The 25,572-nt window shown below is 39.9% G+C and overlaps 2 protein-coding genes across 2 annotated transcripts in view; one reads left to right on the plus strand and one right to left on the minus strand.

Moving 5' to 3' along the window:
• Window positions 1-25,572, plus strand: part of LIPA (lipase A, lysosomal acid type) — a 104,535-nt gene that overhangs the window by 5,978 nt on the left and 72,985 nt on the right. The gene's annotated exons all lie outside the window — the stretch shown is intronic.
• On the minus strand, window positions 26-17,088 carry LOC132350323 (interferon-induced protein with tetratricopeptide repeats 1-like). The gene is made up of 2 exons (XM_059899419.1): window positions 16,972-17,088; window positions 26-2,212 (listed from the first exon to the last, which is right to left on the minus strand). The coding sequence occupies exons 1-2, from the start codon at window positions 16,974-16,976 to the stop codon at window positions 775-777; spliced, it is 1,443 nt and encodes a 480-aa protein (XP_059755402.1). The 5' UTR covers window positions 16,977-17,088; the 3' UTR covers window positions 26-774.

The raw sequence follows: 25,572 nt of genomic DNA on the forward strand, positions 1-25,572 counted from the left end.
GTCCCCATATCCCCTCCCTCTTGAGCCTCCCTCCCATCCTCTCTATCCCACCCCTCTGGGTCATCGCAAAGCACCAAGCTGATCTCCCTGTGCTATGCTGCTGCTTCCCACTAGCTATTTTACATTCGGTAGTGTATATATGTCGATGCTACTCTCACTTTACCCCAGCTTCCCCCTCCCACCCGGTGTCCTCAAGTCCATTCTCTACGTCTGCGTCTTTATTCCTGCCCTGCAACTAGGTTCATCAGTATCATTTTTTTTTTTTTTTTTAGATTCCATATATAGTTCGAATACAGTACTTGTTTTTCTCTTTCTTACTTACTTCACTCTGTATGACAGACTCTAGGTCCATCCACCTCACTACAGATAACTCAATTTTGTTTCTTTTTATGAACTGAGTAATATTCCATTGTACGTATGTGCCACATCTTCTTTATCCATTCATCTGTCGATGGACATTTAGGTTGGTTCCATGTCAAGTCCAGTGTTTTATTTGCTACAAATCTACTCAACAAACTTTTTTTTTTCTACTGTATAACATTCACAGAGAAGTAGTTCTTCTCTCTCTTCCTCTCTCTCTCACACACACGGAGACCTGTATAGTCTGTTTCACTATTTTCTCAATGCAACCAATGTTTTATCAGGTTTGAGTAATTGTTCAAAGATTACATCATTGTAGTGAATTACATAATATGTTTCTGAAAGCAGCAAGCAGAAAAGATGATTAGTGTATGTTGACGTAAAATCAAATGATATGTAAGAGTGGTCCATATTTCAATCCCTACAGGTCACAAGCACAGAGTTCTCCAAGACAGGAACCAGCCTCAGGGCCTGCTCGTAATACTCCAGGGCTTCATTCATTTTTCCTTTTACTTTGTGGATGAACCCAAGGATGCACAAGCTTTCTATATCTGATGCATCTCTCTGAAGTTTCCTTAAAGCCAATTTCTTCAAAGAATTGATACTTTTATCCCTTCCTAATGATGCGTTTTCTATTTTTACTGCTTTTAAATAATGGCTGATTGCATCAACTTCAGATTTTTTTTGAAATTCCAGAAATCGGCCGTAATAGAAATGTACCTGTTGCAGCATAGATGTGTCGAGTGATTCCCTGCATAACACCTTTTGATAAGCATCTTCAGCTTTTTTGTGGTCACCTGCTTCTGTGTACATTTCTGCCAGGTCTATGTAAGCCACCTCAAATGTGGGCTTTTTTTGCACAGCAAATTCAAAATGAGTTATGGCTGATTGTATTATTCTGTTGATGTTTTCTTTATCCTGTCCTTTAGGCTGCCAGTTTGTAGCTCTCTTTATTTGGGTCACTTGTGACTTGTAGCAAAGCCCCATCTGGTGATGCAGGAAGACAGAGGAGGGTGTTGCTTTCAAGGCCAGTTTTAAGAACTGAAGAGCTTCATCCAGAGAGCCTTTTCTTCGGTAGAACTTGGCAGCATATCGAAGGATATAGATCTTCGAGGACGCATTGGTCAGTGCTTCTTTAATGTATTTTTCTCCTTCAGATTTTTGTCCTACATCTTGAAGCTTCAGGGCAAGGAGAGCCTTAATATATGCATCGTTTGGATTTAGCCTGACAGCCTGTTTTAGGGTATTCAGACAAAATGCCCCAGTATCCTGTGCTGCTTTGTGAAAGCCCTCCAGGCGATAGACGGTGATTGCATACCCAGTGCTGAATTCAGGGTTTTCAGGGTCCACTTCCAGAGCCTTTTCAAAGCAGACCTTGGCCCGCTCATAATTCTTTCCTCCACATTTCAGCAAGGCCCATCCTTCCTCACAGTCCATATGAGGACACTCCATTCTATAGCTGGAGGAATTTGCAAGCTTCCTGCAAGCGTTCTTCACCTCATCCAGGTAAATCTGGGCTTCTGCATGTCGGCCCATGTGGTAATGCAGCCAGGCATAGTTGCCCCAGGTAACCAGACTTCTCATGTCTAATTGGTTGGCATGTTCTTGCTGGGTTAAGTCTTCAGCTTCTTTCAAACTCTTCAGGGCTTCCTCATTCTGGCCTCTCAGGTGTTTCACATAGGCCAGTAAGTTGTGTATTCCCATGTTGTATTTGGTGTCTAGGAACTCAATCTGCTCCAAGACCCTGTTTTCTAAATCAGGTATTTCAGCGTCGTTAATGACCAACTCCCATGTAAAGTGACATCTCAACTGTTGCAGCTTATCCTTGATCTGATCCTCATCAGCATTATTACTATAAAAACAAAAGCAGATTTTCTTTGTTAGGTGACAAACAGCCAACAGAAATAAGCCAGGCAAAACAACGCATATTTAGAGCTTAGCCTTGAAAATGGCACGCCTGCTTTGATCTTCCTTTGAGTTCCTGTATTTCTAAGATCCATGTGGCCTTTGAATGCACTTTGCTTGGCTTCATACACTGGGCCCAGCACTTTCTAGCCATGCAACCTCTCTGTGCTTCAGAGTCTCCTTTGTAAAGTGGGGAAAATAATAGACTTATCACACTGGATTTGGTGAGAATTAATAAGCTTATCTACGTAAAGCACTTAGAGCATACATATTTCATGCTATGTAGGAGTTTCCTAGGAGATTGGTTCAAGATGGCAGAGTAGAAGGACGTGCGCTCACTCCCTCTTGCGAGAGCACTGGAATCACAACTAACTGCTGAACAATCATCGACAGGAAGACACTGGAACTCACGAAGAAAGATACCGCACATCCAAAGACAAAGGAGAAGCCACAGTGAGACGGTAGGAGGGCTGCAATCACAATAAAATCAAATCCCATAACCGCTGGGTGGGTGACTCACAATCTGGAGAACACTTATACCACAAAAGTCCAACCACTGGAGTGAAGGTTCTGAGCCCCATGTCAGGCTTCCCAACCTGGGGGTCCGACAAGGGAGGAGGAATTCCCAAAGAATCAAACTTTGAAAGCTAGCGGGATTTGATTGCAGGACTTTGACAGGACTGGGGGAAACAGAGACTCCACTCTTGGAGGGCACACACAAAGTAGTGTGCGCATCAGGACCCAGGGGGAAGGAGCACTGACCCCATAGGAGACTGAACCAGACCTACCTGCTAGTGTTGGAGGGTCTCCTGCAGAGCCCAGGGGCAGCTGTGGCTCACCGTGGGGACAAGAACACTGGCAGCAGAAACTCTGGGAAGTACTCCTTGGCGTGCGCCCTCCCAGAGTCTGCCATTAGCCCCACCAAAGAGCCTGTAGGCTCCAATGCTGGGTCACCTCAGGCCAAACAACCAACAGGGAGGGAACTCAGCCCCACCCATCAGTAGATTAAAGTTTTACTGAGCTCTGCCCACCAGAGCAACACCCAGCTCTACCCGCCACCAGTCTCTCCCATCAGGAAACTTGCACAAGCCTCTTAGATAGCCTCATACACCAGAGGGCAGACAGCAGAAGCAAGAAGAACTACAGTCCTGCAACCTGAGGAAGGAAAACCACATTCACAGAAAGATAGACAAAATGAAAGGCAGAGGACTATGTACCAGATGAAGGAACAAGAAAAAATCCCAGAAAAACAACTAAATGAAGTGGAGATAGGCAACCTTCCAGAAAAAGAATTCGGAATAATGATAGTGAAGGTGATCCAGGACCTTGGAAAAAGAATGGAGGCAAAGATCGAGAAGATGCAAGAAATGTTTAACAAAGACCTAGACGAATTAAAGAACAAACCCCTAGAAGAATTAAAGAACAAACAAACAGAGATGAACAATACAATAACTGAAATGAAATATACACTAGAAGGAGTCAGTAGCAGAATAACTGACGCAGAAGAACGGATAAGTGACCTGGAAGACAGAATGGTGGAATTCACTGCCATGGAAGAGAATAAAGAAAAAAGAATGAAATAAATGAAAACAGGCTAAGAGACCTCTGGGACAACATTAAATGCACCAACATTCACATTATAGGGGTCACAGAAGGAGAAGAGAGAGAGAAAGGACCCAAGAAAATATTTGAAGAGATTATAGTCAAAAACTTCCCTAACATGGGAAAGGAAATAGCCACCCAAGTCCAGGAAGTGCAGAGAGTCCCAGGCAGGATAAACCCAAGGAGAAACATGCCGAGACACATAGTAATCAAACTGACAAAAATTAAAGACAAAGAAAAATTATTAAAAGCAACAAGGGAAAAATGACAAATAACATACAAGGGAACTCCCATAAGGTTAATAGCTGATTTCTCAGCAGAAACTCTACAGGCCAGAAGGGAGTGGCACAATATATTTAAAGTGATGAAAGGGAAGAACCCACAACCAAGATTACTCTACCCGGCAAGGATCTCATTCAGATTCAACAGAAAAATCAAAAGCTTTAAGGACAAGCAAAAGCTAAGAGAATTCAGCACCACCAAACCAGCTCTACAACAAATGCTAAAGGAACTTCTCTAAGTGGGAAACACAAGAGAAGAAAAGGACCTACAAAAACAAACCCAAAAGAATTAAGAAAATGGTCATAGGAACATATATATCGATAATTACCTTAAATGTGAACAGATTAAATGCTCCAACCAAAAGACACAGGCTTGCGGAATGGATACAAAAACAAGACTCATATATGTGCTGTCTACAAGAGACCCACTTCAGACCTACGGACACATACAGACTGAGAGTGAGGGGATGGAAAAAGATATTCCATGCAAATGGAAATCAAAAGAAAGCTGGAGTAGCAATACTCATATCAGATTAAATAGACTTTAAAATAAAGAATGTTACAAGAGACAAGGAAGGACACTACATAATGATCAAGGAATCAATCCAAGAGGAAGATATAACTATTAGAAATATATATGCACCCAACATAGGAGCACCTCAATACATAAGGCAAATGCTAACAGCTATAAAAGAGGAAATCGACAGTAACACAATAATAATGGGGGACTTTAACACCTCATTTACACCAATGGACAGATCATCCAGACAGAAAATTAATAAGGAAACAGAAGCTTTAAATGACACAATAGACCAGATAGATATAATTGATATTTATAGGATATTCCATCCAAAAACAGCAGATTACACTTTGTTCTCAAGTGCACATGGAACATTCTTCAGGATAGATCACACCTTGGGTCACAAATCAAGCCTTAGTAAATTTAAGGAAATTGAAATCATATCAAGCAATTTTTCCGACCACAACACTATGAGATTAGAAATCAATTACAGTGGAAAAAAACGTAAAAACCACAAACACATGGAGGCTAAACAATATGTTACTAAATAATCAAGAGATCACTGAAGACATCAAAGAGGAAATCAAAAAATACCTAGAGACAAATGACAACGAGAACACGATGATCCAAAACCTATGGGATGCAGCGAAAGCAGTTCTAAGAGGGAAGCATACAGCAATACAGTCCTACCTGAAGAAACAACAAACATCTCAAATAAACAATTTAACCTTACACCTAAAGGAACTAGAGAAAGAAGAACAAACAAAACCCAAAGTTAGTAGAAGGAAAGAAATCATAAAGATCAGAGCAGAAATAAATGAAATAGAAACAAAGAAAACAACAGCAAAGATCAATAAAACTAAAAGCTGGTTCTTTGAGAAGCTAAACAAAATTGATAAACCATTAGCCAGACTCATCAAGAAAAAGAGGGAGAGGACTCAAATCAATAAAATCAGAAATGAAAAAGGAGAAGTTACAGTGGACACCGCAGAAACAAAAAGCATCCTAAGAGACTACTACAAGCAACTCTATGCCAATAAAATGGACAACCTGGAAGAAACGGACAAATTCTTAGAAAGGTATAACCTTCCAAGACTGAACCAGGAGGAAATAGAAAATATGAACAGATCAATCACAAGTAATGAAATTGAAACTGTGATTAAAAATCTTCCAACAAACAAAAGTCCAGGACCAGATGGCTTCACAGGTGAATTTTATCAAACATTTAGAGAAGAGCTAACACCCACCCTTCTCAAACTCTTCCAAAAAATTGCAGAGGAAGGAACATTCCCAAACTCATTCTATGAGGCCCCCATCACCCTGATACCAAAACCAGACAAAGACACTACAAAAAAAGAAAATTACAGACCAATATCATTGATGAATATAGATGTAAAAATCCTCAACAAAATCCTAGCAAACAGAATCCAACAGCACATTAAAAGGATCATACACCGTAATCAAGTGGGATTTATCCCAGGGATGCAAGGATTCTTCAATATACGCAAGTCAATCAATGTGATACACCATATTAACAAACTGAAGAAGAAAAACCATATCATCATCTCAATAGATGCATGAAAACTTTTGACAAAACTCAACACCCATTTATGATAAAAACTCTCCAGAAAATGGGCATAGAGGGAACCTACCTCAACATAATAAAGGCCATATATGACAAACCCACAGCAAACATCATTCTCAATGGTGAAAAACTGAAAGCATTTCCTCAAAGATCAGGAACAAGACAAGGATGTCCACTCTCACCACTATTATTCAACACAGTTTTGGAAGTCCTAGTCATGGCAATCGGAGAAGAAAAAGAAATGAAAGGAATACAAATTGGAAAAGAAGAAGTAAAACTGTCACTGTTTGCAGATGACATGATACTATACATAGAGAATCCTAAAGATGCCACCAGAAGACTACTAGAGCTAATCAATGAATTTGGTAAAGTTGCAGGATACAAAATTAATGCACAGAAATTTCTTGCATTCCTGTACACTAACAACAAAAGATCAGAAAGAGAAATTAAGGTAACAATCCCATTCACCATTGCAACAAAAAGAAAAAAATACCTAGGAATAAACCTACCTAAGGAGGTGAAAGACCTGTACTCAGAAAACTGTAAGACACTGATGAAAGAAATCAGAGATGACACAACAGATGGAGAGATATACCATGTTCTTGTACTGGAAGAATCAATATTGTGAAAATGACTATACTACCCAAAGCAATCTACAGATTCAATGCAATCCCTATCAAACTGCTGATGGCATTTTTTACAGAACCAGAAAAAAAATCTTAAAATTTGTATGGAGACACAGAAGACCCCAAATAGGCAAAGCAATCTTGAGGGAAAAAAACGGAGCTGGAGGAATCAGACTCCCTGACTTCAGACTATATTACAAAGCTACAGTAATCAAGATAATATGGTACTGGCACAAAAACAGAAATATAGATCAATGGAACAGGATAGAAAGCCCAGAGATAAACCCACGCACCTATGGTCAACTAATCTATGATGAAGGGGGCAAAGATATACAATGGTGGAAAGACAGTCTCTTCAGTAAGTGGTGCTGGGAAAACTGGACAGCTACATATAAAAGAATAAAATTAGAACGTTCCCTAACACTATACACAAAAATAAACTCAAAATGGATTAAAAACCTAAATGTAAGACTGGACACTATAAAACTCTTAGAGGAAAATTTAGGAAGAATACTCTTTGACATAAATCACAGCAAGATCTTTTTTGATCCACCTTCTAGAGTAATGGAAAGAAAAACAAAAATAAACAAATGGGACCTAAGGAAACTTAAAAGCTTTTGCACAGCAGAGGAAACTACAAACAGGACAAAAAGACAACCCTCAGAATCGGAGAAAATATTTGCAAATGAATCAACGGACAAAGGATTAATCTCCAAAATATATAAACAGCTCATGCAGCTCAATATCAAAAAGTAAACAACCCAATCCAAAAATGGGCAGAAGACCTAAATAGATATTTCTCCACAGAAAACATACAGATGGCCAAGAGGCACATGAAAAGCTGCTCAACATCACTAATTATCAGAGAAATGCAAATTAAAACTACAATGAGGTATCACCTTACACCAGTTAGAATGGGCATCATCAGAAAATCTACAAATGACAAATGCTGGAGAGGGTGTGGAGAAAAGGGACCCCTCTTGCACTGTTGGTGGGAATGTAAATTGATACAGCCACTATGGAGAACAGTACGGAAGTTCCTTTAAAAACTAAAAATAGAATTACCATATGACCCAGCAATCCCACTACTGGGCATATACCCAGAGGAAACCATAATTCAAAAAGTCACATGCACCCCCATGTTCATTGCAGCACTATTTACAATAACCAGGTCATGGAAACAACCTAAATGCCCATCGACAGACGAATGGATAAAGAAGTTGTGGTACATATATACAATGGAATATTACTCAGCCATAGAAAGGAACGAAATTGGGTCATTTGTAGAGACGTGAATGGACCTACAGATTGTCATACAGAGTGAAGTAAGTCAGAAGGAGAAAAACAAATATCGTATATTAACGCATATATGTGGAATCTAGAAAAATGGTACAGATGAACCGGTTTGCAAGGCAGAAATAGAGACACAGATCTAGAGAACAAATGTATGGACACCAAGGGGGGAAAGTGTGTGTGTGGGGGCTGGTGGTGGGATGAATTGGGAGATTGGGATTGACATACATATACTAATATGTATAAAATAGGTAACTAATAAGAACCTGCTGTATAAAAAATAAATAAATAAAGTCAAAGCACAGGTTCCTGAGATCACACAGCTACATGAGTGGCAAAATCAGGACTCAGGCCGTTTTAAAAAAAAAAAAAGAAAAAAAAGTTTCCTATTTTTGTAATTAGGATAGAGACCAGTAAGAAATACAGAGCCTTAGGAAACATTATTGACCTTAGGAACTTAGTCTGCAGATTATGCAACAAATTAAGACCACCTAAAAGCAATAATATTTGACCCATTTATTTGGAAATAATAATGGATTCACAGAAATTTGCAAAGATAGTACATAGGTCCATTGTATCCTTCACCCAGTTTCTCCCAAAGATTATATCTTATCTAACTATGTCAAAACTAGGAAATTGGCAGTGGTACAATATGCATACAGTTCTGTCATTCTATCACATGAGTAAATCCATGGAACCATCATCTTGATCAAGTTAGAGAACTACTCCATTATCACAAACATCTCTCTCATGCTGTTTCTTTAGAGTCAAAACTGTTGCCTCCCTCCATTTCCAAACATTTCTAGCCTCTGATAACTACTAACATGTTTTTCATCTCTATAATTTTGTCATTTCATGAATGTCATATACATGGAGTCATATATTATGTAATCTTTGGAGATTGCCTTTTTCACTCATCATAATGCCCTTGACATACATCCAAGTTGTTGAGTTTTATCAACAGTTCATTCCTTTCTACTGGGGGGTCATTTGCCATGGTATGGGAGTATCACAGTTAACTATTCATCTATTGTAGGACATTTCAATTGTTTCTGGTTTTGGCTTATTACAAATAAAAGTGCTATGAACAGTTGTATACAGACCTTTACATGGACATAAATTTTCATTTCTCTGGGATAAATGTTGAGGAGTGCAATTGCTAGGTCATATGGTAAGTGTATGCTTATGTTTTTAAGAAACCGCCAAACTGTTTTCCAGATGAATAGTATCATTTTTCATTCCTACTAGTAATGTATGAATGATCTAGTTCTTTGCATTCTTACCAGAATTTGGTATTTTCACTTTTTTTTTAATGTTAGCCCTTTTAATAGACATGTAGTGGTATCTCCTTGTGGTCTTAATTTGCATTTCCCTAATGGCTAGTGGTGTTGAACATATTTTTATGTGCTTATTTGCCATTTACGTATCCTCTTCATGAAATATCTCTTCATTTCCTTTGCCTATTTTCTAATTAGGTGTTTTTTTTTTATTGTTGGGTTTCAATAACTCTTTATATATTCTAGATATGAGTCCTCTGTGATGTTTTCAAATATTTTCTCTCAGTGTGTGGCTTGTCTTTTTATCCTTTAATAAGGTCTTTTGAAGAGCAAAATTGTTTACTTTTGATGAAGTATAATTTATTGATTTTTTTTCTCTTATGGGTCATGTGTTTGGTATCATGTCCAGGAACTCTTCACCAGGCCCTAAGTCCTGAAGATTTTCTCCTGTGTTTTCTTCTACAAGTTTTATAATTTTACATTTAAATCTGTGATCCATTTTGAGTTAATTTTTGCATAATGTATGAAGATTAGGTCAGTGTCTCATTTTTCAGCCTATGGATATCCAGTTGCACCAGCAGCATTTGTTGAAGACTGTTCATCCTCCATTGAATTGCTTTTGAACCTTTGTCAGAAATCAGTTGGCTGTGCTTGTATGGGATTATTTCTGGGTTCCTTATTCTGTTCCACTGATCTATGTGTTTATCCTTCCACCAATACCATACGATCTTGTTTACTGTGTGTAATCAATCTTAAAATTGGGTAGGGTGACTCCCCTCTATTTTTCTTTTTCAAAATTGTTATTCTAGTTCCTTTGCTTTTCCATATAAATTTTAGATTAATATTTTCTATATCTATAAAAAATCTTGCTGGAGTTTTGATAGGAATTTTATATCAATTGGGGGAGAATTGACATTTTTGCTATGTTGAGTCTTCTAATCCATGAACATTCTGTATCTGTTTATTTAGATATTCTTTAATTTCTTTCATTAGCATTTTAATAGTTTATAGGCATTCAAGTCCTGTGCATGTTATGTTAGATTTACACTTAAGTACACTTATGTGTTTCTTTTTGTGCAATATAAAATTATATTGTGTTTTTAACTTAATTTTCACATGTTCATTGCTAATATATAGAAATACAATTGACTTTTGTATGTAAATCTTGTATTCTGCAACCTCGATGAACCCACTTGTTAGTTCTAGGAGTTGGTTTATAGATACCTTGGGATTTTCTATGTAGACCATCATGGCATCTATAAATAGGGACAGTTTTATTTTTTCTTTCTGATCTGTATACCTTTTATTTCCTTTTTTGCTCACTGGAAAAATTTCTTTAGCTATTCCTTAAGGGTAGGTCTGTTGGTGCCAAATTCTCTTAGCTTTCCTTCATTTGAGAATGTCTTAATTTCCTGTTTATTCCAGAAGGATATTTTTTGCTGGATCTAGGATTCTAGGTTGAAAATTCTTTTCTTTCAGCACTTGAAAAATGTTATGCCCCTTTCTTCTAGACTCCATGGTTTCTAATGAGAAATAAGCTGCCATTAGACTTGTGTGTATGTTTTTCCCTTCCTTATAGCTGAGGTGTCATTTATCTCTACTACTTTCATGGGTTTTCTTTTTGTCTTTAGTCTTCAGAATTTTAACTGTGACGTGTCTTGGATTTCTTTGGGTTTATCATCTTTGGACTTTGGTCAGCTACTTGAAATAAGAATCACATTGGATAATTTCTATCATTCTGTCTTCAAGTTCATGAATTCTTTCCTCTGTCCTCTCCATCCTGTTTTTGAGCCCACCCACTGAGTTTTCATTTTGGTTATTGTACTTTTCAGTTCTAAAATTCCCATTTGGTTCTTCTTTATATCTCCTTTTCTTTGCTGAGACTTTCTATATGTTCATTTGTTTCAAGTGTGTTTGTAATTGCCCATTGAACCATTTTTATGATGGCAGCTTTAAAATCCTAGTTAGACAATGCTAATATTTGTGTCATTTCAGTGTTGTTGTCTGATGATTATTCTTTCTCATTCAAGTTGAGAATTTCCTTGTTCTTGGCATGATAAGCCAATTTTTAATGGAAACATGGACATTTGGGTATTATTATGTATTATAGGACTCTGAGTTACATATAAATCTGTTTTATCAGGCCTCCTCTAATACTGTTGTTCTAGGGAAAGGAGAAGGACACCTCATTCCGCACTGCCAGCGCAAGGTGGAATCCTGTTTACTCACTTGTCTTTCATTAACACTTTATGGGGAGCCTGGGCTCCTCATTACTGCTGGATGGGGGTGGGAGTTCAGGATCCCCCAGGCCTCTGCTGATACCACCCTGGCTTGAAGGGGTAGGTGTGCCTTGTTACTCTTCTCCATGTGGCCTTTACTGATGCTGGGAAGGGAGGTGAGTGGGGAAGAGTGACCTTATTACCTCTGGATGGTGGTGAAAGTCCTGAACTCCACTAGGCCTCTCTGATACCACCTCAGTGGGGAGTGGGAGGATACCTCATTACCACTAGGTGGAGGCTGATGTCCACACTCCCTTTGTGGTCTTCACTCCCTCACTGCAGAGAGAGGGACCCTTGTTACCACCCTGGTGGGGATGAAAGTCTTTGCATTCCACTTGCCCTTCTCTGGCATCATCCATGGGGATAGGGGAAGGGAGAGAGTTGGGATGCCTAGCTATAGCCTGGTGAGGGTAGAAGTCTAGGCTACCCACTCAGCCTTTGCTGGCAAAGTTCGGAATGGGGCTTTAGTTTTTATTTGATTTTTTCCTGTGGTATTTGGCTGGAGTAGAATGATTGTTCATAAATTTTTTGTCTTGCTAGGCTGTCCCCTCCTTGGTCCTTTGGCTAGAGATAGCAGGCTTTTCATGGGACTTTTCTGTCTATGCCTGCTGGCATTTCTAGGTTGCTGGCTTCTCCAGCACTCAGTCTGGGATATATGCAGAAAAGAGGAATATCCATATACAAAAGAATGAAGTTGGACCCCTACCTTATACTGTATACAAAAAATGAAATCAAAATGTATCAAAGATATAAATGTAAGACCTAAAACTATAAAAATCTTGAAAGAAACAGGGAAAAAACTCCATGACATTGGATTTGGCAACAATTTCTTGGATATGACACCGAAAGCACAAGTAACAAAAGTAAAAATAAATAAGTTGAACTTCATCAAAATTAAAAACTTTTGTGCCTCAAAGGGCACTATCAATAGAATGAAAAGACAACCCACAGAATGGGAGAAAATATTTGCAAATCATGTACCCGATAAGGGATTAATATCTAGACTATATAAACAACTCAACAACAACAAAAAAACAACTGATTAAAAAATGAGCAAAGGACTTGAATAGATATTTCCCTAAAAAAAATATACAAATGACCAGTAAGCAGATGAAAAGATGTTCAACATCACCAATCATTAGTGAAATGCAAATCAAAACCATAAGATATCTCTTCACACCAATTGCGATGGCTGTTATCAAAAACACAGAAAATAACAAGTGTTGTCAAGGATGTGGAGAAATTAGAACCCTTGTGCACTTCTAGTGAGAATGTCAAATGGGGCAGCTGCTGAGGAAAATGCTGGTGATTCCTCAAGAAATTAAACACAGAATTACCATATTATTCAGCAATTCCACTTTTGGGTATATACCTAAAATAAATGAAAGCAGAGACTTGAGTAGATATTTGTATACTTATATTCATAGCAGCATTATTCACAATAGTCAAAAGGTGGAAGCAACCCAAGTGTCCACCAATGGAAGAATGGATAAACGAAATGTGATCTATACATACAATGATATATTATTCAGCCTTAAAATGGAAGGACATTCTGACACATGCTTCAAAATGGATGAACCTCGAAGACATTATGATAAGTGAAATAAGCCAGTCACAAAAGGCCATGTGTTGTATGCTTCCATTTATATGAAATATCAATGATAGGCAAATCCATAGAGACAAAAAGCAGATTAATGGTTGCCAGGCCTGGAGTGAAGGATGAGTGGGGAATGGCTGCTCAGAGTGACAAAAATGTTCTTGAAGTAGATAGTGGTGGTGGTTGCACAACATTGTGGTTGTATTAAATACCACAAAATTATATACTTAAAAATAGTTAAAATGGTAAATTTTGTCTTACGTGTATTTTCTCACAAAAAAATCATATTACTGACTTGAATAGAAATTCTACAAATTATATATGTGTGTGTGTGTGTATACATATATTTCTAGTACATGTTGAAATAAACACAAAAGCATTAAAACATAAAAGCTAATTACTATGCCATCTGAAATGAGCTCATGAACCTCCACTGGTACCCTTTAAGAAACATTTGTTTAAAGGTTAAATAAGGTATCATTGAATAGAGACTCTGGTTCATGTCTCAGCTCTATCACTTATTATCTGTGTAGCCTTAACATTTCTTAATTTAAAATTTGTTATTGCAAAATAAGTGTAATAGGAGTACCTGCCTCATAGGTTTCCTTTGTAAATGTAATAATTTATGTAATACTTTGGAAGCCAGGTTGGCGCTTGATAAGCATTCAGGAAGTGATATCTACTTTATCATTATTATTACTATTTTCTTAATTATCAGTGATAGTCCACTCTTATCTGTCTGTGGACCAAAGGAGGGGAGAAAGGTTGATAATAGGCCCATAATTATGCATTTTCTGAAGCTGTTGCCCGTTCAAAATTTTGCCCACTGGACCACTGAGGGGGAACTTGCAGGTTGATACTAATTAATGTTTTTTTGATCTGCTGATATCAAGAGTTATTTGAATCAAGATTCAGTTTGGGTAATATAGAAATGTTCGCATTAGGCCCTTTCCCTAAGGAAGATGAGGGAGTTCCCAAGCACAGAACTCTAGCCAAGCCAGGAGGCTGTCAAGCGTCTGGCTTCCCCAGAGGACAGGTAATCTGCTAATCTTTTTATTTATTTATTTTTTTCAGTCTTTTGCTCAAAATTTAATCTTTTATTTATTTATTTATTTATTTTTAACATCTTTATTGGAGTATAATTGCTTTACAGTGGTGTGTTAGTTTCTTCTTTATAACAAAGTGAATCAGCTATACATATACATATATCCCCATATCTCCTCCCTCTTGCGTCTCCCTCCCTCCCACCCTCCCTATCCCACCCCTCTAGGTGGTCACAAAGCACCGAGCTGATCTCCCTGTGCTATGCGGCTGCTTCTCACTCGCTATCTATTTTACATTTGGTAGTGTATATATGTCCATGCCACTCTCTCACTTTGTCCCAGCTTACCCTTCCCCCTCCCCATATCCTCAAGTCCATTCTCTAGTAGGTCTGCGTCTTTATTCCCGTCTTGCCCCTAGGTTCCTGATAACCATTTTTTTTTTTAGATTCCATATATATGTGTTAGCATACGGTATTTGTTTTTCTCTTTCTGACTTACTTCACTTTGTATGACACACTCTAGGTCTATCCACCTCACTACAAATAACTCAATTTCGTTTCTTTATATGGCTGCGTAATATTCCATTGTATATATGTGCCACATCTTCTTTATCCATTCATCTGTCGATGGACACTTAGGTTGCTTCCATGTCCTGGCTCTTGTAAATAGAGCTACAATGAACATTGTGGTACATGACTCTTTTTGAATTATGGTTTTCTCAGGGTATATGCCCAGTAGTGGGATTGCTGGGTCATATGGTGGTTCTATTTTTAGTTTTTTAAGGTATCTCATATGTTTTTGAAAGTTGCTTTAAATACTCTCTCTCTCTCTCTCTATATATATATATACAGACATATATACTCTATATATACACATATAGTGTATAAAATTTAATAAATTGCTGAATAATAATTAAATTCAGATATTTAAGGGAACAAGGAAGCAGGTAGGATGCTGGCTGAAGTAAAGAGAATGTCTAAGTTCAGGTGAAATGTGGAGAGTTGAGTTCCCTTCCTACCTGGAGATTTGGTATCTCATAGAAAGAATTGGAGAGGTAAGAGTCCTTTGGGCCCAGGAAGAGATTTCTCATGGCCTCAAGCTGCAGCCGTGACCAAAGCAGATAAAACCAGCATTGCTAGTCCTTAGGAAATATCCAGAATCAACCCATTTTACAGTCTTTCCACCTTCTCCTTTCTGCTGACCCGCCTGGATGGTGGCACTGCCCACACACCCCATGGTAGTTGCCACATCTCCTTCCAGGACCTTGTCAAAGCCATGACTAGAGTAGAATCTTGAAATTTGCAGAAAGAGGCCCTGTTTAAATGGTAAAAGTAGGAGTTTCAAGGGAAATCTCTGAGGCAGCTTGACCACGGATATTCTGGTTATGCTTCTGTGGAGCATATGACTCTGTGAAGGGACAGGCAGACCTCATGCCCAGTTAGTTGTTCAGAACAGGGACAACCCAAGGAGCCCATCACTTCAAAAAGTGAGCCAAGGAACTCTCCAGAGCAGTGCTTCTCACACTTTAGTGTGCACAAGGACCAAATCACCTGAGGATCTTGCTAGAATGCTGATCTGGATTCAGTAGGTCTGGGATGCTGCCTTTGTAGCAACCTCCCAGGGGGTGTTAGGTTTGAACCACACTGAGTAGCAAGGTTCTGGGAAGATTTCACTCTTTGGCAGTGAATTCCAATCACCAGTTTCTCATCCCTAAAACATCCCTTAAAGAGGCAAGCCTTGCTTTATGTCAACATCCCACCCCTCCCACTCCCTACCCACTTTGGACTTCCTCCACTCACATTTATCCATGTACAATGCAGGAAGCATTTAGCGTGTGAATGGAGTACCTGCTGTCCCCTTTAAATACATATTTCTTTCCTAGGCCTTATTTCTGATCTGTTCAATCAGGATTTCTGAATGCAGGGCCCAGTAATTTGCGTTCTAATAGAGCACTCAGGTCGGGTGTAGTACAGGGAATCTGCTACGCAGTTTGAGAGACTCTGTGACACTTACTCCCTGTTTATAGTTCACACGGGAGGTCTAGCAGGTCGGTAAGAAGACGGTTCACGTAGACATATTCCCCAATCCTGTCAGAGCACATTTCAAGGCAAAAGGGACTTCATTATGAAGTTTCATAGCGCTGAACTAATCCTTAGCACATTTGCCGAGAAGTAAGCATGCTTTTAAAATAACCACAGCAACCATAACAAAACACACAAAGCTCTGATTTTGTCCTTTCAAATATAAGAAACAAAAGGGGGACCAGGACCTGCAGCAACTTTCCTACAGGCCCCAGCTCTCATTGACCAGATTTTGCCTGAAAGGATCTGAGCATGCCCTCGCAGGCTCTCTCAACATCCCTTCCCAGCTGCCAACTCTGCTGGGAGCACATCCCTCAGCTCCTGACTCTGTAAATCAGGAAAAGCCACAGAAATAAAAGTGCATGAATTGGTAAGATAGATTAGATAGATGTTAGATGATTAGTGAAATGCATATTTAATCTACTAGCAAAAACTGAATCAGCATAATTCAGGAAGTTGCACTCAAGAACAAGATTTGGGAGAGATTCTCAACTTCCTATCAGAGAACCAGGGAATATTTACCTCATGATGGCTGTTTCCCTGCAATTCTGAAAAGCTGGGGTTCAAGCCGATTTTATTTTCTGCGGTGGGTTGCAAGCAAATGCAGAGGAGGTTTCCACTCAGGATGCTAGCTGTTAGGTCTGTGCTTTTATAGAGTAGAAAAGGAAAGCAAAACTGAGGCAATGCTATCAGGATTCCTGCTGAGGAGAAACTGAAACTGAACATGCAGAGCTGAGCTCAGTTCTCCACTGGGAGTACCATTCTACGCAGATTCTGCAACTGTGCTTGAGAGTTTGAAAGAAGGCATTGTCGATGCCATACACATTATAGGCCCTCCTCCCAGAGATTCAGATGCAACCTAGGGGTGGGATTGGGCTCCGGACTCTGCATTTTAACAAGCACCCTGGAAATTCTGTTGCAGAAGTCCCTGTATGTGTTTTGAGAAGCATAGTCCTGGAGGTGTTTTGTTTTGTTTTGTTTTGCTTTGGCAGTACGGTATGCGGGATCTTAGTTCCCCCACCAGGGGGATTGGACGCATGCCCCCTGCAATGGAAGTGAAGAGTATTAACCACTGGACTGCCAGGGAAGTCCCTGGAGGTATTTTGAAAAGCAGTTTCCCATTTACTTGTGGGAGATCATGTAATGTATCAAACAGTGAGTCAGACATCTAGAAGAAAGGAAAATAACCACAGAAAGCCTGGACTTCGGTTTTCTCTTTGACCAGCTCTGGGGTATTTCTTGAATCACATCACAGCCTCATTTCCTCACTTCTAAAATAGCCTGGAATAAATTTCCTTTTTTCTTCCATCCAAATGATAGGAAACTGTGCCATAGGGAGATCCACTTTTACCTTCGTCTCAGGTGTGGCTCTGGGCACTCTAAGGACTGATCCTCCCTCTCCAAATAGGGACCCGAGGGTCCAGACCTCCGGGTCCCTGCCCCTCCTCTCTAATGTGAGCATAATTAAAAGCATTAATACATTTCACCCGTTTGGCCTTTGTACCCAGAAGAAGCTCAGCCCTGGAGTTTGGCACCTTAGTAATGACCCTGCTCTGACACACTTTCTGTATGACTTCTTGGCCAAGTAATTTGCCCTCTGAGGCCCATTTTTCTCATCTAGAAAATGAGGCTAATAAAAAAGAATAGCGTTCCCTTCCTAGGGCTACTGGGAGGATGATAATAGATAATGCGTGTAGAGCCCTGGACAGAGTGCACTTCTAACTACTGATCACAAGGAAACTGTTACTGCCATGATCACTGGCATATCAGTGTTATAATTTTAAGTGAATTCTGAGTGTGCAAAGGGGCCAACAGAGTTCCTCAACGGATGGGGCAGAGGAGGGCACTCATTAGCCAGCTAGCAGGTATGAGGTGTTTCCCCAGGTGGCTTCCCCGTTTGGAAATTTTTAGCACAGCTGAGAAGGAACGGCCTAACTTGCCCCTGTCCCTACAGCCTCTGGGAACAGGGCACCTTGATGTGGGCTTCAGTCCAGCATAGTCCAGAGAGCCTCCCTCAGACTTCCTCAGGTCCGTGGCTCTGGACACACCCAAGCACAGATCACTGCCCAACTTCTTAGGCAGACTGGCTACCAAGGCACTGGGCAGGGCTAGGTTTTTCTTGTCAACTCATTCATGCAGACATGATTCACGTCACTCATGACTGGGAGCCCATCATATAGGGAAAGTGACCTGAGGCATTTAGTAGTGAATTCCTCTTATCCACCCCATCCCCAGATACAAGCCTGCAGAGCATTCGGGAGCCCTTGGATGGCCCTGTCCTCATTCCCTGAATGGTCATTAGGATGCTCCCTCCCCAGCCAGTCAGCCTCTCAATCCCTTCCCATAGGTGTTTGATGGGGAAGTTTTCCTTTTCTCTCAGCTGTATTTTTCCTGAGGCTCTAACTGATGTTAGAACTCGAGCAGGTCTATATGCATCTTTGAAAATCAAGTTTACTAAGATTATACTTTACATATAATAAAATGTACCCATTTAAAGTGTAGTTTGATGAATTTTGACAAATGTATATACCCATGTAACCACCACCACTATCTCCCTATAGACTATTTGCATCATCCCCTGTGTACCCTCCTAGTCAAGCCCAGTCTCACCCTCCACCATACCCAGGCAACCATTGCTCTGCTTTGCTTCATTAGAAATTAGATCAGTATTAGGAAAGAGATTAGGTCATTATGTTTTGAAGAGAAATTATTTTCTGCTGCCCACAAGTTCTCATTACAGCAATAAAAATAAACTCTCAGCTTCCAGTTTGTTTTCATATAAGAAATGGAAAAAATGTCCATCTGTAAGGATTGTTTTCTCCACTTCCCACCTTGAAGTGATCAAACTTTCAGGGCAAAATTCCCAACATGAGTTGCCTTTTTACTACCAATTTCATCTTTAATAACATCTGCTTAAAAGAAATGCTTCCTTTTAAAATGACAAGAAGAAAGCCTCTTAGTTCTTTCAAAGAAAACAACAGAAAAGCCTCAGAAGAGTAATTTGTTTAGATCTGACTTTGAACCAGCAAACTTTGTACCTGATTGGACCTAACCACTCCTGCCAAGCCTCCCTCACATCCAGCTCCTGGCTCCCAGCTCCACCGGTGAAGCTTAGGGAGTCTGAGTGCACACACCAGAAAAAGTCACAGAAATAAAAAGTACCCATATTGGTAAAGGCATGTTTAGTCCACAAGCAACAGGGCAACTCTGGAACTTGCCTGCACCCAAGAAGCTCAGCTTACAATTTGGTTTCAAGATCGAGGGTGCTTGCGAGGTATCTCGCTGACCTCATGATGGTGATCTGTTCTCTGCTGTTCTGAAAAGCTGGGGTCCAAGCTGATTTGCTCTTCAGAAATCTTTCACGTAATCTACCTCAAGTAAATACTGAAGGAGCTATATAAGAGGGACGTGGGGTAGGGAGAATGCATCAACTGATGCTTTCTCCCAGTCGCTGAGTGACTGCCTTTATGAAAGAGAAGAGGATTTGGAAAGTGAAACTGATTTAAAATCAAGAGGAGGAAAAGGAAACTTAAGGTTATGTCATGACTCAGTAGAAGTAAATTGTTTAAAAATCATGACTGCGGACTTCCCTGGCGGTCCCGTGGTTAAGACTCTGTGCTTCCACTGCAGGGGGCATGGGTTCCATCCCTGGTAGGGGAACTAAGATCCCACAAGCCTCGGGGCGCAGCAAAAAAAAAAAAAAAAAAAAAAAAAAAAATCACACTCCCAGGAATCTGACCCTAACTCTAGGGTGGGTCCCAGGAAATTGCATTTTTAAAAAAGTCTGTAGGAGATTCTGATGTAGGGGTTTTGGGGAGCACATATTGTGAAAGACTGCTCCAGAAATATGTTGTAAAAAGTAACTTCGTCAAGTCAATTTACTTGTGGGAGACAATTTGCACCTTGAGACCTGGATTTAATTCTGTGTGTTATTTACTAGCTCTGGGATTATCCATGAGTCAAATCACTGAGCCTGATTTTTTTTTTTTTTTCCCCCATGCTAAATATAAGAAGACAAGCCCTGGAGTAAACCCTGAGCACTTTCAATCTCTGAGGTCTAAGGCAATCATTCAGTTTTTCCAGCTATAAAATGGGAAATAGTAACACATATAATATTGTTGGCTAGCTGCCTAGCTGATAAATTTACATATTTATGCTTTAAGCTCTGAAGGAGTGACAATACCCTGAGAGGTTTTTTTTAAAATAAAATTTTCTATGATGTAAATATCCGTGAAAATATAGGGAGTATAGTTCTCACGGCTGATTTGAAGATGAAGGAATTGTCAGTTGCGTAGGAGAAAGGCTCCCTCCATTCTGAAGCTGCAGAAGGTAGAGATGCTTGTGTAACAAAACTCACACCTGTTTGTTTTTTCCCAACAATGGGAGTACCATAAGATACTTTGAATTCAGAGACTGTGTTATGTCCAGCCAAAGTAACCTGCAACTGGGAAAGGCTGTAATTCTGTTGGTTGTCTGACTTAACAATTTGTTATCCTGGTAGTGATAAAGTGACATCCCTTTATACCTTTTATAGTGTCACCCAGGTAAGAGGGGCCCCTGCTTTTGGCCCTGTGCTTTAGAGGGCCCACATACCACAGACACACAAAATGTAAATTTGTTAAGGAACACATGGCGTCTCTGTTACTGAGCATCCGGTGCTTAATCCTGGGATAGCGAGGCTTGAAGCCTTAAACGTCCCACATACCACAGACACACAAAATGTAAATTTGTTAAGGAACACATGGCATCTCTGTTACTGAGAAACTGGTGCTTAATCCTGGCATAGCGAGACTTGAAACCTTAAACACCCAGCCCAGGGAAACTGTGTCTCTATCTCTTGCCTTCTTTGCTCAAAGAAAAAGGAAATTGTGTCATGAAAATTTCTGTGTTGTGAGGGTGCTGATTTTAGGGATAGACACTACTTTGAAGTGCAGAAATGATCGGAAGTGGTGAGATCAGAGAAAAGGCAAATTTACTGAACTGGCCAAAGCCTTCCTCTCAGCCTGAATGCAATAGATCTTACATTATGAAGTTATTTTCCAGTACAGTTGCACCAGCTGCCCATTTCTTGCTGCTTTTCTTGCTCTAATTCCTGGCTTACACAGCACTCATGAATTAGCGTGGTATTTGCAACAGCTGCATATGGTTGTTGAATAACATTCTGTGTGTTAAGAAATTCGTAGTGTGCTTAAATTTGTACACATGTACATTGAGACTTACACAGTGAATCACATTTTCTTCTGCTTTTAAACTCTTCCTCTGTGCCAATTTGCTGATGAATGGTTCCTGAGAATGGGTATTTAAAAATAAAACAAGTGGGACCAGATTTTCATACCCACACCTTACTCAGAAAATAGAATATAGAATTTCTCCAACATGTCTCTTGAGTGCAAAAGTAATGATGGTACTTAAAATGTTAGTAATAAGAAGGGCACAACACAGTGCCAACAAACTTAGAGGTTAAAAATAGAAGGTGATGAAAGGAAAGCTTGCTTTCTTTGTATACATTTATAACAAGAGTACTCATTCTTTTTTTAAATAGCCATATTGAAATATAATCCACATACCGTACAATTCACCCATTTAAACTATACAATTCAATAGTTTCAGCATTTCACAGAGCTGTGCAACCGTCACCACAGTCAATTTTAGAATATTCTCATTACCCGAAAAAGAAGCCCTACCCCCCTTTGCTGTCATCTCCAGTTCTCCCATCCCTCCCAGGCCTAGGCAACCACTAATCTACTTTCTGTCTCTTATAGATTTGCCTACTTTGGACATTTCATATAAATAGAATCATACAATATGTGACCTTTTGTGACTGGCTTCTTTCATTTAGCATAATATTTTCAAATTTCATCTATGTTGTAGCATGTATCAGTAAGTACTTTATTTTTACTGCTGAATACTATTCCACTGTATGGAGATACTTTATTTAACACAACAGTTCATCAGCTGATGGATCCACCCTTTGGCTATTGTGAATACTACTATAAACATTCATGTACAAATTTATGTGAATGTGTGTTTCCCTTTCTCTTGGGTATATACCTAGGAATAAAATGGCTGGGTCATGTGGTAATTCTGTGTTTAACCATTTGAGGAACTGCCAAACTGTTTTTCCAAAGGCACTGTACCATTTTTACAGAAAAGATTTTAGTCAGTTTCCCTCTTTGTGGCCTCCCAAGAAGGTGTAGATTACCAGTAATGAGGCAACTATGCTGTAAATCATAAGGAAATTTTGTAATTAGTCAAATCAAGTTACTTCCTTCCCCAAAAGAGATGATGGGGGAAATGGTGGAGGAAGGGAGGAAACAGGAGTACGTGGTCTCTCGTTGGAACCCACATTTTCCACATTGGCATCCAGGGTTGACGCTGCACATGGTAGGGATCCCAACACGGTCCTATCCGTGTTTATCTTCAGGATTCTCGCACTTGCATGCTTCCAGTCGCACTGGACACACATTGTGCAAGTCAGCTGACATGAAGTGGAAAGAAAGATGAAAGTTCTGTGGAAAAGGGGGCTGGGGGCAGAGGCTGACGAGTCTTTTGCTGAGGATTCTGAGGCTGAGGAATAGTTAGTATCACTTAGAGCCCAGGCAGGATGAGAGAAATTCTCCTCACTCCTTCATGGGCATCAACACACTTGAGAACGTCTTTGGCAGGGATATCAGCACTCTCCAGGTGACAATCAAATACAGAGAATGACGAGCTGTATTGGAGCAGTTTTGTGGGCAGAAGACATTGTGGGTGCTGGAGCCATGCAAGAGGCAGATGTTATCAGATAAGTCTGACAGACTTGTTCATCCACACTTAGGAGACACCTGTTGGGGGCTTGTTATTTATCTGGTGAGTATCTGAGGGGAGGGAAATGCACTGAGAGATATGGTTAAGAGCCAGGGAATTACAAGTCATTCCAATTAATGTGGCTCCATTTGTTATTTCTGGATAGTGAGATTTCAGGAAACAAGAGCTACATACGTAATTGTTTTGATTGTTTTCCAATCATTTCTCTTAGCTTTAAGTCCTCGAATAAATATTAAGTGTAATATGACATACATCTCTTCCCTACCCTTTCTACCTTTTTTCCTTTTGGGCTCCTGTTCCAGCAAGGGTTTTGGTGGCATGACATGCAAGGACAAGGTCACATACACCTGGGGTACCTTCTTTAGCACTCCGCAGGTGCCGATGGTCTTCTCTCAAGGTCAGCATGCCTGCCCATCTTACCCTCCACTCAGAACACTCCCAGTTTTTCTCCTCAGGCACCAGATCCGATAATAAGTTACTCAGACCAAGTGAGCTAAATCTTGCCCTGCAATGGACACTTGTCCAAGTTAGTGCAATAGAATAAGTTTACCTTTGCGGCTGGTGTGAATTATATTTTCCACCACAGGCCTCTTGAGAAACAAGAGAGACTTCATGGCTTCCTGTCTCTCTCTGTTCTTTACTTAACAGAAAAAATCCTCCCACATGTGTGTAGATTGCCTCCAGGATGGGGCCTAAAACAGAATTGGAGATACTCCTCATTTCTCCTAATGGACATCAGAAGAGGAGAGAGAATGTGGGTGGAAGCACAAGATGTTAACAAGATCTAGCAGAGAAAAGGGCAGCAGCCCACCTGCTTCCCTATGGGGGCAGGGTGTTTATGTACACGGGGTGCTTGGTGGTGGTGTCAGGGTGTAAGCTGAAGCCCTGGACTCTTAAAGCTGTAGAAGAAATGGTTGTTCTATCCAGTGGTCATGAAGTTAGACCAGTCTGTGTTACATGGAACCAGTTCATGCTCAGTGTAGCATTGTATTTATCAGTAGTTGAGTCTGGAAGATTTAAGGTACAGCAACATTTCAGAAAAACCAGAACACGCCCTTATGTTCCATCACATCTAAGTTATTTATTAATTAAATCGATGACTTTTTCAGGCATCCACACTATGTATACTGATGATCTCAAGTGCACACCACGCTATTTTTAAAACAAAAAATATTCACTATACTGTGCATTAAACCTCCAGGTCTTATTTATCTGCCGGTTGGAAGTTTATACCCTTAAACTACATCTCTCCTATTTCCCCCACACCCCAGCCCCTGATAACCACCATTTACATTTAAATTAATTCCAACAGGCAATCATTTTGCAACCCAGAGGGTGACTGGTGGTCTCATGCTGGGTCAGCTGACTGTTTTGATTCACACCAACCTTGATGTCTGTCCCTGGTCATTCAATATTTACCTAGAGAATCCCAATTGCCCCAGGCATACCATGACTTTTGTGGTTTCCCTCAAGATTTGCAGGGTTAAATGAAGTTTTATATCACCTAATATACAATATTTCTAATGGGTGAAAAAAACCTCCATTATTATTTCCTAAGACCTTTCACTAGGTCCTTAACCACCAAATAATTCCTCTGTCCAGCCGCTTTCCTATCATCTTGAACCTGGGCTCATCAAAGCATTTTTGAATAAAGCAAGTCTTCATGTTATAAAGAAATTTTCCCCACAGTGGCTAAGAAAATGAAATTTTCTCCATATGATTATAATCTACAATGACAAACCAGCATTCTCCTCTCCTTCTCTTTTGCCTACTCTTTCCCCATTCCTACTGGTAAGACATTTTTCCATATAAGTTTTAAAGAAAAGTATTATTTTGGTTTCTAGCGTATTGTACAGAATCTACTTTTTAATCCTTCACATGCTGTGTTATGATTACAGGGGGGGCAGAAAGGAGGCGAAATCTCCCCACATGCCTACTGGAACTCTTGTATTGTGGTTGCCTGACCCCATTTCTTCTAGATATGTTCCTTCTAGATTTGACCTGTTCTCTGCTCTCTTTTTCTAAAAACTCTCTTCCCCCTTCAGTTAATGGGACAGTTGGACTCATGTTGTTTGTAGAGTTTGTAGAGACAATCCTAGATGGAGGCTTTTCTGAGGAGGAGGGGGAAAAAGGCAGACGGGAGAGAGAGAGGACACCCAGCCCTCTCTAGGCTTTGGTCCCCCAGCCTTTGGATGGACACAGCACATTAGTGTCTATGCAGGGTGTCGGGGAGGGGAAATTTCCCCTTACCCTTTGGGGTTCCTCTGGCTGATCTAATAATTAAATTGACACAAGACAAATGAACAGGAGAAAATC

The sequence above is a fragment of the Balaenoptera ricei genome, chromosome 16, assembly GCF_028023285.1.
Source record: "Balaenoptera ricei isolate mBalRic1 chromosome 16, mBalRic1.hap2, whole genome shotgun sequence".
Lineage (NCBI taxonomy): Eukaryota > Metazoa > Chordata > Mammalia > Artiodactyla > Balaenopteridae > Balaenoptera > Balaenoptera ricei.